At 46.1% G+C, this 15,786-nt stretch overlaps 1 protein-coding gene across 1 annotated transcript in view; it reads left to right on the top strand.

The window, feature by feature from the left end:
* The window catches only part of LOC120052426 (NUAK family SNF1-like kinase 1), a 34,310-nt gene extending 21,058 nt beyond the window's left edge, over window positions 1–13,252 (top strand). Inside the window, exons 5-7 of the mRNA XM_038999311.1 lie at window positions 210–329; window positions 7,808–7,940; window positions 8,446–13,252. Of these exons, the coding sequence (XP_038855239.1) occupies window positions 210–329; window positions 7,808–7,940; window positions 8,446–9,530 (1,338 nt within the window). The 3' untranslated portion in view covers window positions 9,531–13,252. The remainder of the gene's footprint in view (window positions 1–209; window positions 330–7,807; window positions 7,941–8,445) is intronic.
* Window positions 13,253–15,786: the final 2,534 nt, after the last annotated feature.

The following is a 15,786-nucleotide window of genomic DNA, read 5'->3' as shown; positions in this document are numbered from 1 at the left end:
TAAGAAATAGTCATTTTTATTCAACTCTACAGACTCTTGTCCATACATTGTAACCTTTGAATCTGTAATTGAATCTGTAACTTTGAGTGCTACTTAGATATGGAGGCACTACTAGACAACTTTCTTTTTTAGAATCTGTAACCTTGTCAATGCCATGTTGATGTTTTTGATGTTTTACCAAACCTCAATGTGTCCCTGTCTCCCACCAGATTGCTGACTTTGGACTGTCCAACCTCTACCACAAGGACAAACTGCTGCAGACGTTCTGTGGCAGCCCACTCTATGCATCACCGGAGATAGTCAATGGAAGACCTTACTGCGGCCCAGAGGTAGGCACTAGGCAGGCACCACAGAGGTCAGGGGCCACAGACAGACACAATAAGACTGATTTTCTTTTGTCCCTGGGAGAAGTTATTACTAATCCCCAGGACCTGGCACTGTTGGGTGGGAGTCCCAAAGCAGATATAGAGAGGGAGGGAGAGAGATAGAGAAGGTTGGTGGTAGAGGGAGGGAGTGGAGGGAAGGCAGGAGGTGTAACAGCATTGTTTCCGTCCTTCTCCTCGCCCCAACCTGGGCTTGAACCAGGGACCCTCTGCATACATCGACAACAGTCACCTTCAAAGCATCGTTACCTATCGCTCCACAGAAGCCTTGCAGAGCAAGGGAAACAACTACTTCAAGGTCTCAGAGCGAGTGATGTCACCGATTGAAACGCTCCTAGCACGCATCACTAACTAGCTAGCAATATCACACCGGTTATAGAGGCATGAGGTATCCTCTTTGATGGGATGCTCCCTACTCAGTTACTACTCCCAGCAACTCTCACATCCTTAGTGGAAGGCCACAGATGGTGGCTTGGCTCCCTTTGAAGACTATAGTGTTGTTGCTCATAGTATCCTGGCGCCGAAGATCATGGCTGACATTTAACGTTCTCCCAACCGATTGTGCTATTTTGTTATTTTTTTGTGTTTGGTGTAACTTCTTTTTTTACTTATTGTGTACATAATGTTGCTGCTACCATCTCTTATGACCGAAAATAACTTTTGCACATCAGAAAAGCGATTACTCACCGCGGACTGGAAGAAACTTTTTCCTGTAACGAGTCCGAGGAGAAGTATATCCTGCTTTCACTGGAACAGGCCCAGATCCGAGCGAGTAAACTCCCACTGCCATCCGTTCTTCTTGCTAACATGCAAACATTGGAAAATAAAATTCATGACCTACGATTAAGATTATCCTACCAACGGGACATTAAAAACTGTAACATCTTATGTTTCACCGAGACGTGGCTGAACGAAGATATGGACAATATAGAGCTCGCGGGATTTTCCATGCACTGGCAGAACAGAGACGCTACCTCTGGTAAGACGAGGGGTGAGGGTGTGTGTCTATTTGTCAATAACAGCTGGTGCGCGATGTCTAATATTAAAGAAGTCTCGAGATATTGCTCACCTGAGGTAGAGTACCTTATGATGAGCTGTAGACCACACTATCAACAAAGAGAGTCCTCATCTGTATTATTCGTAGCCGTCTATTTACCACCACAGAACGAAGCTGGCACTAAGACCGCTCTCAACCAACTCTATAAAGCCATAAGCAAACAAGAAAATGCTCGCCCAGAAGTGGTGCTCCTGGTGGCCGGGGACTTTAATGCAAATTTTCCCAGCATGTCACATGTGCAACCAGAGGTGGAAAAAATCCTAGACCACCTTTACTCCACACACAGAGATGCATACAAAGCTCTCCCCCGCACTCCATTTGGCAAATCTGACCATAATTCTATGCTCCTGATTCCTGCTTACAAGCAAAAACTAAAGCAGGGAGTACCAGTGACTCGCTCAATACGGAAGTGGCCAGATGACGGGGATGCTACACTACAGGACTGTTTTGCTAGCACAGACTGGAATATGTTCCGGGATTCATCCAGTGGCATTGAGGAGTACACCACCTCAGTAATTGGCTTCATCAATAAGTGCATCGATGACGTTGTCCCCACAGTGACTGTACGTACATATCACAACCAGAAGCCATGGATTACAGGCAACATCCGCATCGAGCTAAATGCTTGAGCTGCCCCTTTCAAGGAGCGGGAGACTAATCCAAACGCTTATAAGAAATCCCGCTATGCCCTCAGACGAACCATCTAACAAGCAAAACGTCAATACAGGATTAAGATTGAATCCTACTACACCGGCTCTGAAGCTCGTCAGATGTGTCAGGGCTTGAAAACTGTTACGGAAAGGGAAATCCAGACGCGAGCTTCCCAGTGACGCGAGCCTACCAGACGAGCTAAATGCCTTTTATGCTCGCTTCGAGGCAATTAACACTGAAGCATGCACAAGAGCACCAGCTGTTCTGGATGACTGTGTGATAACGCTCTCGGTAGCCGATGTGAGCAAAACCTTTAAACAGGTCAACATTCACAAAGCCACTGGGCCAGGACGTGTACTCAAAGCATGCACGGACCAACTGTCAAGTGTCTTCACTGACATTTTCAACCTCTCCCTAACCGAGTCTGCAATACCTACATGTTTCAAGCAGACCACCATAGTCCCTGTGCCCAAGGAAGTGAAGTTAACCTGCCTAAATGATTACTGCCCTGTGGCACTCACGTCGGTAGCCATGAAGTGCTTTGAAAGGCTGGTCATGGCTCACATCAAAAGCATCCTCCCGGACACCCTAGACCCACTCCAATTTGCATACCGCCCAACAGATCCACAGATGACGCAATCTCAATTGCACTCCACACTGCCCTTTCTCACCTGGACAAAAGGAACACCTATGACTACAGCTCAGCGTTCAACACCATAGTGCCCACGAAGCTCATCACTAAGCTAAGGACTCTGGGACTAAACACCTCCCTCTGCAACTGGATCCTGGACTTCCTGAAGGGCCGCCCCCAGGTGGTAAGAGTAGGCAACAACACATCTGCCACACTGATCCTTAACACTGGGACCCTCAAGGGGTGTGTACTTGTACCCTCCTGTATTCCCTGTTCACCCACAGCTGCGTAGCCAAACACGACTCCAACACCATCATTAAGTTTGCTGACAACACAACAGTGGTAGACCTGATCACCAACAATGATGAGACAGCCTATAGGGAGGAGGTCAGAGATCTGGCAGTGCGGTGTCAGGACAACAACATCTCCCTCAATGTGAGCAAGCAAAGGAGCTGATCGTGGACTACAGGAAAAGGCTGGCCGAACAGGCCCCCATTAACATCGACGGGGCTGTAGTGGAGCGGGTTGAGAGTTTCAAGTTCCTTGGTGTCCATATCACCAACAAACTATCATGGTCCAAACATACCAAGACAGTCGTGAAGAGGGCATGGGTCCCCAGATCCTCAAAAGGTTTTACAGCTGCACCATCGAGAGCATCCTGACCGGTTGCATCACCGCCTGGTATGGCAACTGCTCGGCATCTGACCGTATGGCGCTACAGAGGGTGGTGAGAACGGCCCAGTACATCACTGGAGCCAAGCTTCTTGCCATCCAAGCGGTACCGGAGCACCAAGTCTAGGACCAAAAGGCTCCTCAACAGCTTCTACCCCCAAGCCATAAGACTGCTGAACATTTTATAAAATCACCACAGGACAATTTACATTGACCCTCCCATCCCTTTTGTACACTGCTGCTACTCGCTGTTTGTTTGTTATCTATGCATAGTCACTTCGCCCCCACCTACATGTACAGATAACCTCAACTAGCCTGTACCCCCGCACACTGACTCGGTACTGGTGCCCCCTGTATATAGCCTCGTTATTGTTATTTTTATTGTGTTACTTTTTGTTATTACTTTTTATTTTAGTCTACTTGGTAAACTAGTCTACTGTTGGTTAAGGGCTTGTAAGTAAGCATTTCAAGGTAAAGTCTACACTTGTTGTATTCGGTGCATGTGACAAATGAAGTTTGATTTGATTTGAATAGAATATGAATGAGTTACACAGACAGGCTCAGCAACTTCACTTCCAAGGATGGGTGGGATTGAGAAGTTGTTTGGTTAAGAAAAAGGGAGAGAATGTGACAAACAGCCCCAAAACTATTTATTGACTAATTTGAAAGTAATTCTTTATTGCGTTTTCCAAATTGCAAGAAAAGTTGTGCATTATAAAGCAAAGTAAAAGTCGTATTTTTAGACTGAAAAGTCCAACGATTCAATTTAGTATAATTCACTGTCATTTTCTTCAGTGTGCTAAAAAAAACAACTCAGATTGTAATGAAAATTACAGAATCCAGTTGGGGAAAAGCCGCAAATTACAGCTAAAACTGGAAACAAAAACAGAACACAACAATGGCACTCACCCCGTCTCGCCCTCCCTGCAGCCCTGCCAGTTGACCAATCACAGAGGAGCGCTCTCAGTCATTGAACCAATGACAGAGCGGCTCCAGTGTGAGACATTCCAAGCATGGGCCCAGAAGGAAGTCCAGTCTGCCCAATCGCAGACCCCAGTCCCATAGCTCAGTCCCAGACATGGGCTGGCTATATCCCCCTGACCATCAACAAGCAGCCCCTTTCCTCCAGGAGTCTTGTCCTCCTCTTCCAAAGCCTGACGTCTGGCTAATCAGTGACCGGCATTGTGTCTCCTGAGATCTGTCAGGGCCTCACGGCTCTGCCACCTCTGCTGGACTCATTACACCACTCTCCACCCCTCTGTCCCCCCTCCTGCCCCCTCCATGCCCCAGACAATGGTCTTGCATAACCCGTTTACTGAGACAGTCACATTGCAATAGATTAGTGGTCACAAAGTGCAGGTTGACACATAGAGAAAGACAGAGGGAGAAATAGAGTTCTATGTTCATGGAAACAAACTGGCACACTCCAAACTCTGGTTCAATGGCTGAAAGGATGGAAGTGGAAAGCAAGGCTTAGAGCACAGCCCATTATCAGCCTGAAAACGTCATCCTGGCACGTTTTTGCAGAAAGGTAAAATGTCACAGCAGCTGACGTTTTTCTCAATACATTGCAGCCAAGGGGAAAATATGAGCGTCACAGGGTTGATGTTTTTCTCATTACATAGCCATCAAAGGGAAAAGATGGGCTTTAACCAATTTAATCTTATGTCAATAAATTGCAGTCAATGGGAAAAGATGAGTGTCACAGTGTTGAGACCTAAGTGAATAAATTGCGGTCAATGGGGGAAGACCTTCATCACAATATAGAGGTATAGAGAAAGGCATCACAGACATGACACCTCCCTCTCTCTCCCTTCCTCTCTCTCCCTCTCTCTTCTCTCTTTCTCCCTTCTTCACCTTCTCTTTCTCTCCCCCTTCTCCCCCCTCCATTCTATGTCCCTACTCCCCCCTCTATACTATTTATCTTACTCCTCTCTCTACCTCCTTTTTCTCCTACCTCCATCTCTCTCAACTTTCACACCCCACAGGCAGGATATTGAAGCATAGATATGCATCAAGGGTATTGGCACATACTAAGTCAATATATTGCAGTCAAGGCAAAAACATTGGTGATAAAGCTACAATGGGTAAATTGGTGAAAGACGGACGGACGGACGGACGGACGGACGGACGGACGGACGGACGGACGGACGGACGGACGGACGGACGGACGGACGGACGGACGGACGGACGGACGGACGGACGGACAGACAGACAGACAGACAGACAGACAGACAGACAGACAGACAGACAGACACAGACATGTCCACATCCCAGCTCAACCCTAGCCATAACCCTAACCCTATTCCTAGCCCTCCACATCTTGTCTCTTGAAGTTAGGGTTGAGCTGGGAGTTGATATGAAGCTAGGGTTAGGGCCTCAACCCTAGACATAATCCTAACCTAAATCCAATTAACAATGATTTAATTTGCCCCTCCCTCCACCACATTGCAGAATGGTAGGCCTTGAAGCCTGACCTAAAGTTAGTGTGCTTTTCAGTGACATCAACAGAACAAACAAAATGTATGTATGGAATCGTTCAACATACGCTTTAGATGAACGCAAACCTACATCTGACCATGAGAAATGAACTCTTCACAGTGAAAACTTGGTCCCACAGAGAACAAGGCCTTTCTTCCATAGAAAAGCATTACCTACAGCCCTCTATTAACCATGACGCCCCTGTTGACTGTGATTGATCTAGCTATCCATCCTTGCACACAACCAATAGTGACCTTGTAGGGATGCCCTGGGTTGAGGTTCAGCTTCCTGTGGCAACAGGAAGTGTCTTAATTAAAGGGATACTTTGGGATTTTGGCAGAGACATAAAATTGTATCCACGAGTTCATCTGACTCTGGGGAAGTAGATAAGGAGCCTCATTGCCAAAATCCTGAAGTAACCCTTTAATCCTCAACATGGTCCTTCATTCTCTCGCTGCAGTTACACAAATACATTGTCTTCCATCCTCTCTATAGAACGGTCAATTGTTAACATAAAGACTTGAAACTCAAGGCATCGTTAAAGAGTCTCTCCGTACATTGAATTTCAGCTTCCTGCTATTACAGGAAGTGACTTAATTGGGGGTCATTGGGGCCGTTTCGAAGGTTTAAAAAGGTTTAATCTTCCCAAAGGTTACATATTTGTGACTGGGGAACTGCATGACCCGGCATATAAAATTTGAAGTCTATTGACCCTAGAGCATTTTTTTTACCTCCGTTGGACACAATCGTTTTGCAGTTCTAGAAACGATAAGAGCCTTGTTATTAATTCTTAATTGAATTTTGAAGAGGATATTGGTCAATTTTTTAAAACTTTTATTAACTGTCTGTCTGCTTGCCTTTCTGTCTCTGTCTGCCTGTGTCTGTCAGCCTGTCTGTATGTCAACTTGCCTGTCGGCCTTCCTGCCTGCCTGCCTGCCTGTTTGTCTGTTTGTCTGTCTGCCTGTCTGTCTCTCAGCCTGTTTGAGCGAATGGAGGGGGAGGTGGGAGAGAGAAGAGGGGGAGTGAGGGAGGGGGAGAGAGGGGAGCGAGAGAGTCAACAGACAGATAGAGGTGGGGGAGAGAGAATAGGGGGTGAGGGAGGGGGAGAAAGGGGAAAGAGTGGAGAGAGAGAGTCAACAGACAGACAGAGGTGGGAGAGAGGAGGGAGAGAGAAGAGGGAAAGGGAGAGAGAGAGAGAGATGAGAGGAAAGGGAGGCAGGGAAAGGAGTATGAATGGGGGGAGGAGGGAGAGAGAAGGGGAGAGTGAGGGAAGGGGAGAGAAAGAGGGAGAGGGTGAAGGAGGGAGAGAGAGGAGGGGGAGGGAGGGAAAGTAGGTGGGAGAGGGAATGGAGGGGGAGGAGGGAGAGAGAGGGAGGGAGAGAGAGACTCATATTTTCAAATTGACTGCAATGTGTTGAGAAAAATATCAGATTACTGTAGCCTTTTGCCTTCTTGCAAAAATGTGCCAAAATGAAGATTTCCTATGATATTATGTTGTAGAGCAATATGGTACACTCTTAGAAAAAAAAGGTGCTATCTAGAACCTTAAAGATTTCTTCGGCTTTCCACATAGGAGGACCCTTTGAAGAACCCTTTTTGGTTGCAGGAAAAGCCCTTTTGTGTTCCATGTAGAACCCTTTCTAGAGTGTATAGCTGTGCAGTGCTTACACTGTTTCAGCTGTCGCTACAACATATGTCGTTCCAGTTCAGATACAGTGCGCTCCTTGTTAATGTTTTAATGATCTGTTGCTAACGCAGTAATGGCATTGAGCCTCATTTACCAGTTACTGGGAATTGGAAAAGGGAAATGAGAGATTCCTATTTTTTTCAACTGCGTCTCCAGTGACGGTTTTTCCTGCCTGACCTCTCACATTCAGTCTATCTGATCGTGATCATGATCTGTGTAGTGACCCGTGTGTGTTGTTGTTGTAGGTGGACAGCTGGGCTCTGGGGGTGCTTCTCTACACCCTGGTCTATGGGACCATGCCGTTCGATGGAGGAGACCACAAGAACCTCATCCGCCAGATCAGCAATGGAGAGTACAGAGAGCCCACCCAGTCCTCAGGTACAGAACAAAACCCTCTACCTATAGTCTGAGACAGGGCCCAATTACATTCCTCTGTGGGCCGATGTTTCCTTGATCGGATGGTCGGGGGTGCACAACATTGTTATAAATCATTTGTACACTGCAAATTGAGTGCAAGAATCCCAAACAGAATAATTTCAAACCTTGATTACATTGGGATCACAAAAGCCTCTCTATTTATGCGTGGGAATACTTGGGAACAGAATTCCTAAATTAAAATCCCTTTGAGCTGATTTCCTGGTGATTTTACATCAGGAAATCGTCTTTTATGTCCAACAACTATTATTTTTTTCTGTTGAATTTGGCGGGACGCCAATTGGGAAACCCTGGTCTAAGATCTAGTTTCCCTCTACACACTAAGTATAATGATTATTAGATAATAAATGCTCTGCAGCAAAAAACAACAGTGAAGTGTAACCCAGCTCCTCTGTTGTGCTCAAATCCAGAATGTTAAACTATGCTCCCCTCCTGTTGCCCCTCCCAGATGCCCGTGGTCTGATCCGCTGGATGTTGATGGTGAACCCAGAGCGGCGGGCCACGGTGGAAGACATCGCCAACCATTGGTGGGTTAACTGGGGCTGGAAGAGCAGCGTGTGCGACTGCGAGACCCAGCGGGACAACGGCACCTCCTCTCCCATGCTTGCCCGCTTCATCGACTGGCAGAACCGCACAGAGCCCCGGCCGGGCAAACCCACCGCCCTGCTGCCCCTGGTCCTCCGCCAACGCCCCAAGAAGTCCAAGAAAGAGAACGAGGTGGGAGATGGGCCCCACGGTGGAGAGGAGGGGGAGAAGCCCGGGCTGAAGAGGCCCAAGGGGATCCTGAAGACCCGGCTGATGGAGAAGCAGCATTCGCCCAGCCTGGAGGAGGTGGAGCTGGGGAGCGGTGGAGCGATGATGGGCCTCAGGCCAGCCGAGGGAGAACCAGGCTGCTCTAGCCCCGACAGAGAGGAGGAAGAGGAGGAGCCCGCCCTGGCAGGGGGCTCGCCGGCCAAGATGGTGCCCACCCTTCCCAGGAAGGGCATCCTGAAGAACAACCAACAACGGGAATCAGGGTACTACTCCTCCCCGGAGCGCAGTGAGTCCTCCGAGCTGCTAGTGGGTGCCACCATGTCCCTGGTTGCTGCCTGCAGCTCCCCGCCCAGGAGAGTGGTGGGGAGGAAGGGCATCTTGAAGCGCAATGGGAAGTATTCCACCTACAGCGGCCCTCCCTCGGCTGGTGCTCTCGGGGAACCCTCCCAGGGTGACTCTGGCCTGTCCCGCAGCCAGAGCCGTCCATCCAGCATGGTGTTGGAGGATGGCGTCGTGTCCCCCAGGCTGTCCCCTGACTGGCCCCCCAGAGCCCCACACCGCCCCAACATCAGGGCGTGTGTGTCAGCCGAAAACCTGCTGCAGCTGGCCAGCTTCAAGGGCTTCCAGGCAGCCCCTCTGCTCCACGGGTCAAAGTTCAGCCGGACCCCCAGAGCGCGGGGGTCCCCGGGGGACAACGGCAGCTTCTCCCTGCTGGGGGATCTGGACGACATGACTCAGGTGTACCAGCAAGCCCTGGACATCAGCAGCAACCTCACCTAGCCGAGGAGGGGATAGAGGAGGCAGCCAGGTGGCCAGGCTGAGGCTGTAACATCTGTCTCTGTTGGTGTGTGTGTCTGTGTGTATGTATGTGTATATACATGTATGTGTATGTAATTGACGACCAGTGACCCGTATGTTGCTGGGATAGCCTACCTAAACCTTTTGGGAGGTTATAGTTTTCTCACCGGGGTTCAAATCCTTGTTGGAAACTATATTATACACACACTCATACATACAATACATGACTATTATGCACTTCTCAGGCCAAAGGACATTCAGTTAGCAGGGTTTTCAAACGATGTGAGTGGAGTGAAAAAACAACTGGCATGAGAGAATTCCGCCCAGCCTTCCTCCTCCATCCGCCCGTAGACTTTGCTGTGTTCAAATGTTTACATGTTCAGCAAAAGGCAAGTTAGAATCACATACGCAGCAACCAGAAACTGGTTGGCTCTCGAAGCGAACCATGAATTGAGTTTGAGTTTACAAAAGCACCTTAACTCACACAGAGCACATGTTTTTGTGATCTTTTACTTCCTGTAAAAAACAAACCAGGGTCTTGCTCCATAATAACTGACGATGTTAATTATTTATTCATATTTGCGTAGATTTAGTTTGAATACAAAACTGGTGGGTTCTGGCAGTACTGGAATAGTCCAAAGCTCAATGTCTCCAACCCTTTGTGTGGATTGTGGAACTGACATATATAATTATTATGTTGTGAAACATGTATACATGATATATTAATATGTAAAACATGTGGCTATGTATATCACCATAAAAGCGTATGTCCTATATATGAGCATATGATATTAGGGAATATGTAGGAAGTGCCTTTTAGGATCCAAATTCAATTATGTAAGTCATTTCCTGAAAGTGGAGCGAGATGGATGCCAGGCCAACCTGTCACCATTTGTGCTGTTTTGATTCTTATACATGTGAATGTGGTGAGAGAGAGAGAGACCCAGGACCTTAACGGAACACACTGTGGCCTATTGCATTACATAGTCACAGGTCAGGGGTCACACAACGGCCTATAGCCTTACACAGCCACAGGTCAGGGGTCACACAATGGCCTATAGCCTTACACAGTCACAGGTCAGGGGTCACATAGACATTAAACAGTAGTTGAGATGAAACAGTCCCGTCTCCATCCCAAAATACACACTGTCAGGAACAAGAACCAAGCCCAGAGAGATGACAGAGTCTTAAACAATTAGGCTTTTCGTGCAGTGCTTTCTTGCTTGATGTGTCAGCAGTTTGATGATTTGGTTAAACACCAGGTCTGGTCAGGTCAGCTCGAGGGGTCTGGAGCTGCTCACCTTAGAAGGTAGATGGCCCAGACACCTCGCATAGCCCTGAAATGTTCCTGGCAAATAAACAGCCATGTCTGTGGTTGTTTTGTCTGTATGCCTGTAGTGCAGTGTTGGAGTTGCCTCTGCTGAGGCCTTCTCACTCAATTGGCATAACTTGGCTACAGAGTCATACCAGCTGGAAATGGCAGAGAAACCCTACAAGTCGTGTACACAATGCTCAGGTTGTTATCTGTGGATATTGTTATAGCCTAGTTTAATTTGTTTAAACCATCCCCCTCCAACTCCACAAAGGGCTTAGTAGAAGGATTTGTTTCAGTGCTCTGATGACACTGCACATTCCACAGACAATGGCTGGAGACGTGTTGGTGCGGGAGATGTTATCCGCAATGGGCAGGTGGGTTCTGTGGTCTGTGCTGTCAGGTTTCCAGCTGTGTGTACAGGGCCATTTTGTCAAATAAGCACCATTAGCCAGCTATTGTTTTTATTAGAGGGAGGTATAGTGTAGTAGAGAGAAACAGAATAATGGTAGAGAGAGGTAGAGAGTAGTAGAGATTTTAGAGGGAAACAAGTGTTTGAGTGAAAGAGAATGTTCTTAGTGAAGGTGAGATTTGAGAAGCCTTTCCTGTCGGAAAGTGTGAAAGAGTTGAGTTGCTGAGTTGAAGGAAACAGAGATGTAGACTAGAGAAAGTAACAGAGAAAGTGAGTTCTGAGTAGAAAGGAAGGAAATGGAATGTATTTTATTTAATTTTTTACCAAATATGAGAAGAAGCTTCATTGATGCAGGGGATGAAATTGATTGGGTACTGTATGTGCCCCTGGAACCTTTATGATAGCTGGGAAACCCCATCTGAAAATGAATTCGTTTTTGCAACAATATTCTGTTGTCAGTTTTTTGTTAAGAGATTGTTTTAGGCCAAATGCTAGAGGCTGGCAAAGCAACTTGTGTCATGGGCTGAGTGTGTTCTATGGAGTGTGTTTAGAATGGCCTTAGTGTGCAACACATTTAAACTGGGATGGAGAGGGAGATCTGTGACTGATACATTGATTATACTGTATCATCAGAATATGTGTATGGAAAACCATAGCAACCCCCAAGCAACAGAATTAACATGTTGAATGATTTCAAAGGTCCGCTAGTGCAAAGTTCTGGTTATTGATTGAAACGACAGACCCGTTCTGTATTATATTGCATTTTATTGCCCTTTGTATTGCCTTTTATTGTCAACTGGATTTACAGTGATGAAATTATACTATGTTAGTATTTTGTTTTATTACGCTTCTGTTTTTGATTCTCCAAAATATAGAAACTTTATATTGCTTTATGTTATGGCAGAAAGTATTTCTTCCCTGAGTTTGGCCGTAAGAGATCAGGGGACTGATCTGATGTCAGTGAGATCTCAGTGTTTCCCCTGTTTTTGGTACACCTGAGGGGTCAGAGCAGCTGACCCGAGTTCAGTCATGTTGCAGAGTGTTTACCTGTGAACTTACATCAGATCGAGAGTCAACTTACTAATACAGCCTGGTGACCCAACCACAGAGAACAGGGCATTTAAACCTACCCCCTTCCAAAGAAAGAGGTACCCATTGACACCACCCAATGGGGAAATGCATGGGTTATTATGATGATAGTAATCTTTCTAAAATGCTAACACAGAGATAAACACGTACATGTATGTGCCATCACATTGACAACCCCTTGTTTGATCCCAAAGAAGTAGTCAGAGCCCATCTGTACCAAAGCAAGGAGATCCGAAACGAAGGAATGACATCAGGAGAAAACAATGGAAAAAATCTGATTAAAGTCTCTATCTGCCTAACTGGAAATAACTGGTGCATATACATTAGTTAGTAGCAGAAAGTCTAATCATAGGAAAACTTGACTGGATATTGTTATTAAGACAGTAATAATAGTATTATTATGTTATTTAAGTATTATTTTTGTTGGCTATTGCCATGGTTATGATTTTGTTTTGGTATCAGTTGATGAACCTGGACTGCTAAGGTGGTTTAAGTTGAGTGGCGTTGCTATCTTTTATGATCATGTTTAATTTTATGATAATGAGAATTATTATCAAGGTGTTTTTTATACTTGTATTTATTGGTGATTAAGCCATTTTCATTTGACGTATAAAGCTACTCTGTCCATGATTTGGCCTGCTTGGGAGTGTGTTGACTGCATAAATGGAGAGATATCATTGTCTGGGGTATAGCATTGAGGGAGTGAAGATGACATTTCATTGTGAAAGCGTTGGTCAAGTATACGTTTTGGAGTTACAACCAATCAGATTTCATCATATATGACTAAGTCTTAAGAAATGTTCTTGGAAGGAACCAAACTTCATTGATCCCTCTACTTCAAACCATGCTTCTGTAGTACTGGACCAAGTCAAATAAATGGATCACGTTAAAGAAGTTGTTTCCTGTCTGACTTTGTGTATTCAGTGTTGTTCAGTTTCTCTCTTTCTTGCTTTTATTGGCATTTAACTCCTACTGTAATCTACTTTTGAGAATTGGAAAAATATCTCAGAGAAACTTCAGGGACAAGAAAGTGAGTAAGCGTGTCTGTCTGTCTTGGGGAGAAAGAATAGTCTGTTTTTGAGAGCAGAACAGAGACAAGCGGTTGGTAGTCAAGAGAGAACATTGCTGCTGTTAGGCTAATTTGATCCACATTTACTTTTAGGGGGAGTGGGTGGCTGGCTGGCTGGCTGATCTGGCCGTAGGTAAGGAGTCTTTGGGGCTTCGGTGTTGATATGTGAGACGGCACCCCTGCCTCATGCTGTCCAGACCAGACAGGGCAACAGGCCCAGGAAGAGAAACTTGGTTTATCTACACTGATCTAGGAACACCTAACCAAATCTCATGCTAGGTAGATAGCTAACTTGTTTCTATACAGGGTATAATCTGTCATGTGAGATTATATCTACAGAAAGAGGTACTGTAGTTATTCCTCTCACATAGTTGAATTTATGTTTTGTGCTTCATATACTGTAGCCTTAGGTGCCCAGAAAACAGTGTAACAAAGTAAAGCATTCATTAAACACCACTATGAATCAGTCTTTTTAATATGTTTCTAGTTGTGGAGATTCCTGGTTTACCTAATATGTGTTTGGGAAAGCCTCAGAGGGAAAATAAGAGGTGAATGAACAAGAGCAGTGAGCAGTTGAGGGGAAGACGGCTCATAATAATGGCTGAAACGGAGCAAATGGAATGGCATCAAACAAATGGAAACCATTTGTTTGATGTATTTGATACCATTCCACTTATTCCGCTCAGACATAAACACGAGCCCGTCCTCCCCAATTAAGGTTCCACCAACCTCCTGTGGCTTAGAGCCATCTTTACCTCAGTGCACTAAGAGCAATTTTCAGCCAATGGTTTCCGAAATGAACGGCAGGTCAGAACAGAGATAGGAAGTTACAAAAAACTGTAGCTAGGTACTTAGAGTACAAAGGAATAATACAGCATTGTGTAATACATTGGATGTCTGTCATCTATGTAAGAGAATGCAGGCAGTCAGTGATGGCATGGATTAAAACGGCAATTGTCAAATCAGGACTGCACACAATAACTACACCCGTGACATGATATTGACCTGAGTTTCAAAGGGATTTTTTCCCTTCTGGCTTCTTCAGAAAAATCAGGTTCACTTTTTCACCCTCAAATAAAATGCAGCTGGCAAACTTTCTGAACTACTCCCCTCTCTGTTTAGGTAAGCCTGTGAGTATCCAGACTCAAACCCCCATCCGGTCCTTTACTTTGACCCTGAGTCTGCCTTGGAGAGATGGAAGTTGGCACACTAACTACACATTAGGGGCTTGATCCTACTTCAGCTTGCCTTGGAGGGTCCACTCTAAAGAGGCCACTGCTTTTCCCACTCTATTTAACTGAAATGTAAAGGACAAAAGACATTCCATAGAGAGGATTTTAGAATATAAAGAATCTATAACGTTTAATTAATACTTCAGTTAAGTTTACCAGTCTTTTGCTGAAGAAAAAGGGTTTTGAATGAGGGCAAGTGAGGAGCATTTCTACCTACAGAGCAAAAACAGCAGTTGAGATCTGGCATATCCAGATATGCCAATTGCCGCGTTTGGCTGCTGTTGCAGGCAGCTGGCAGGAACATTGAGGGTTTAGGCTGGGTGTTGTAAACCGAGCTGCCCGTTCATGGCAGGAAAAATAAACACAGGGCGGGGCCTAGAGCAGGCCTGGGTACAGGGAAGCGTGTGTTCCTCAGATAGCTGACACATATTGTTTTAAAAGGAGCTAGGGGCTGTGAGTGAAGGCCACTCTACATACACACCGGTCACATTCAGATCTCTCCGGCACTCCTTTTCCTCTGAGCTGCTGTGATAACATTGTGAATGGAGGTGGAATAAGCCTCAATCACTTTTCCATTCCCTCTGCTCTCCTCCTGTCCTCTCTCATCTTTTGTTCCCCCTATCCTGCACTCGTCCCGCTCCCTCCCTGGCTCTCCTGGACAGAGGACTATTTTTAGTGACGGCGCTGCTATTCTGGAATTTGGTGCTGACTGGCTGCTGCTGGATGTCTGGGCGGCGATCTCTTCAGGAATGTCTGGCCTGCTCTCAAACCACTACAGAGCCGCAGCGCAGGGCGGACGGCACGGGGCTCTGATTACAGACCCTCGATCTGCTCTGCTCGCCTTCTCTTTCCTCTCCACCAGCGCAGAGCTACAGACCCAGAAGAAAATAAAAGGAGAAGTGCATATGTGTCTATTTTTCTGTCTCTGGATCCAGTGTGTGTATGTTTTTGAGGAAACTCATGCTTGTATGATTTCATGTTGTTTATGATTGACTTCCGAAGAGGATGTGTCGCGTGTGTATGTATGTGTGTGTGCGTGCGTGCGTGCGTGCATGTGTATGTACACATGCGTGTGAGTGTGTGTGCGTGTGCGTGTGTGTGTGTGTGTGTGTGTGTGTGTGTGT

The sequence above is a fragment of the Salvelinus namaycush genome, chromosome 8 (assembly GCF_016432855.1).
Source record: "Salvelinus namaycush isolate Seneca chromosome 8, SaNama_1.0, whole genome shotgun sequence".
NCBI classification, from domain to species: Eukaryota; Metazoa; Chordata; class Actinopteri; order Salmoniformes; family Salmonidae; genus Salvelinus; species Salvelinus namaycush.
The sequence above is the reverse complement of the archived record's forward strand: the minus strand, read 5'-3'. Positions and strand labels throughout refer to the sequence as shown.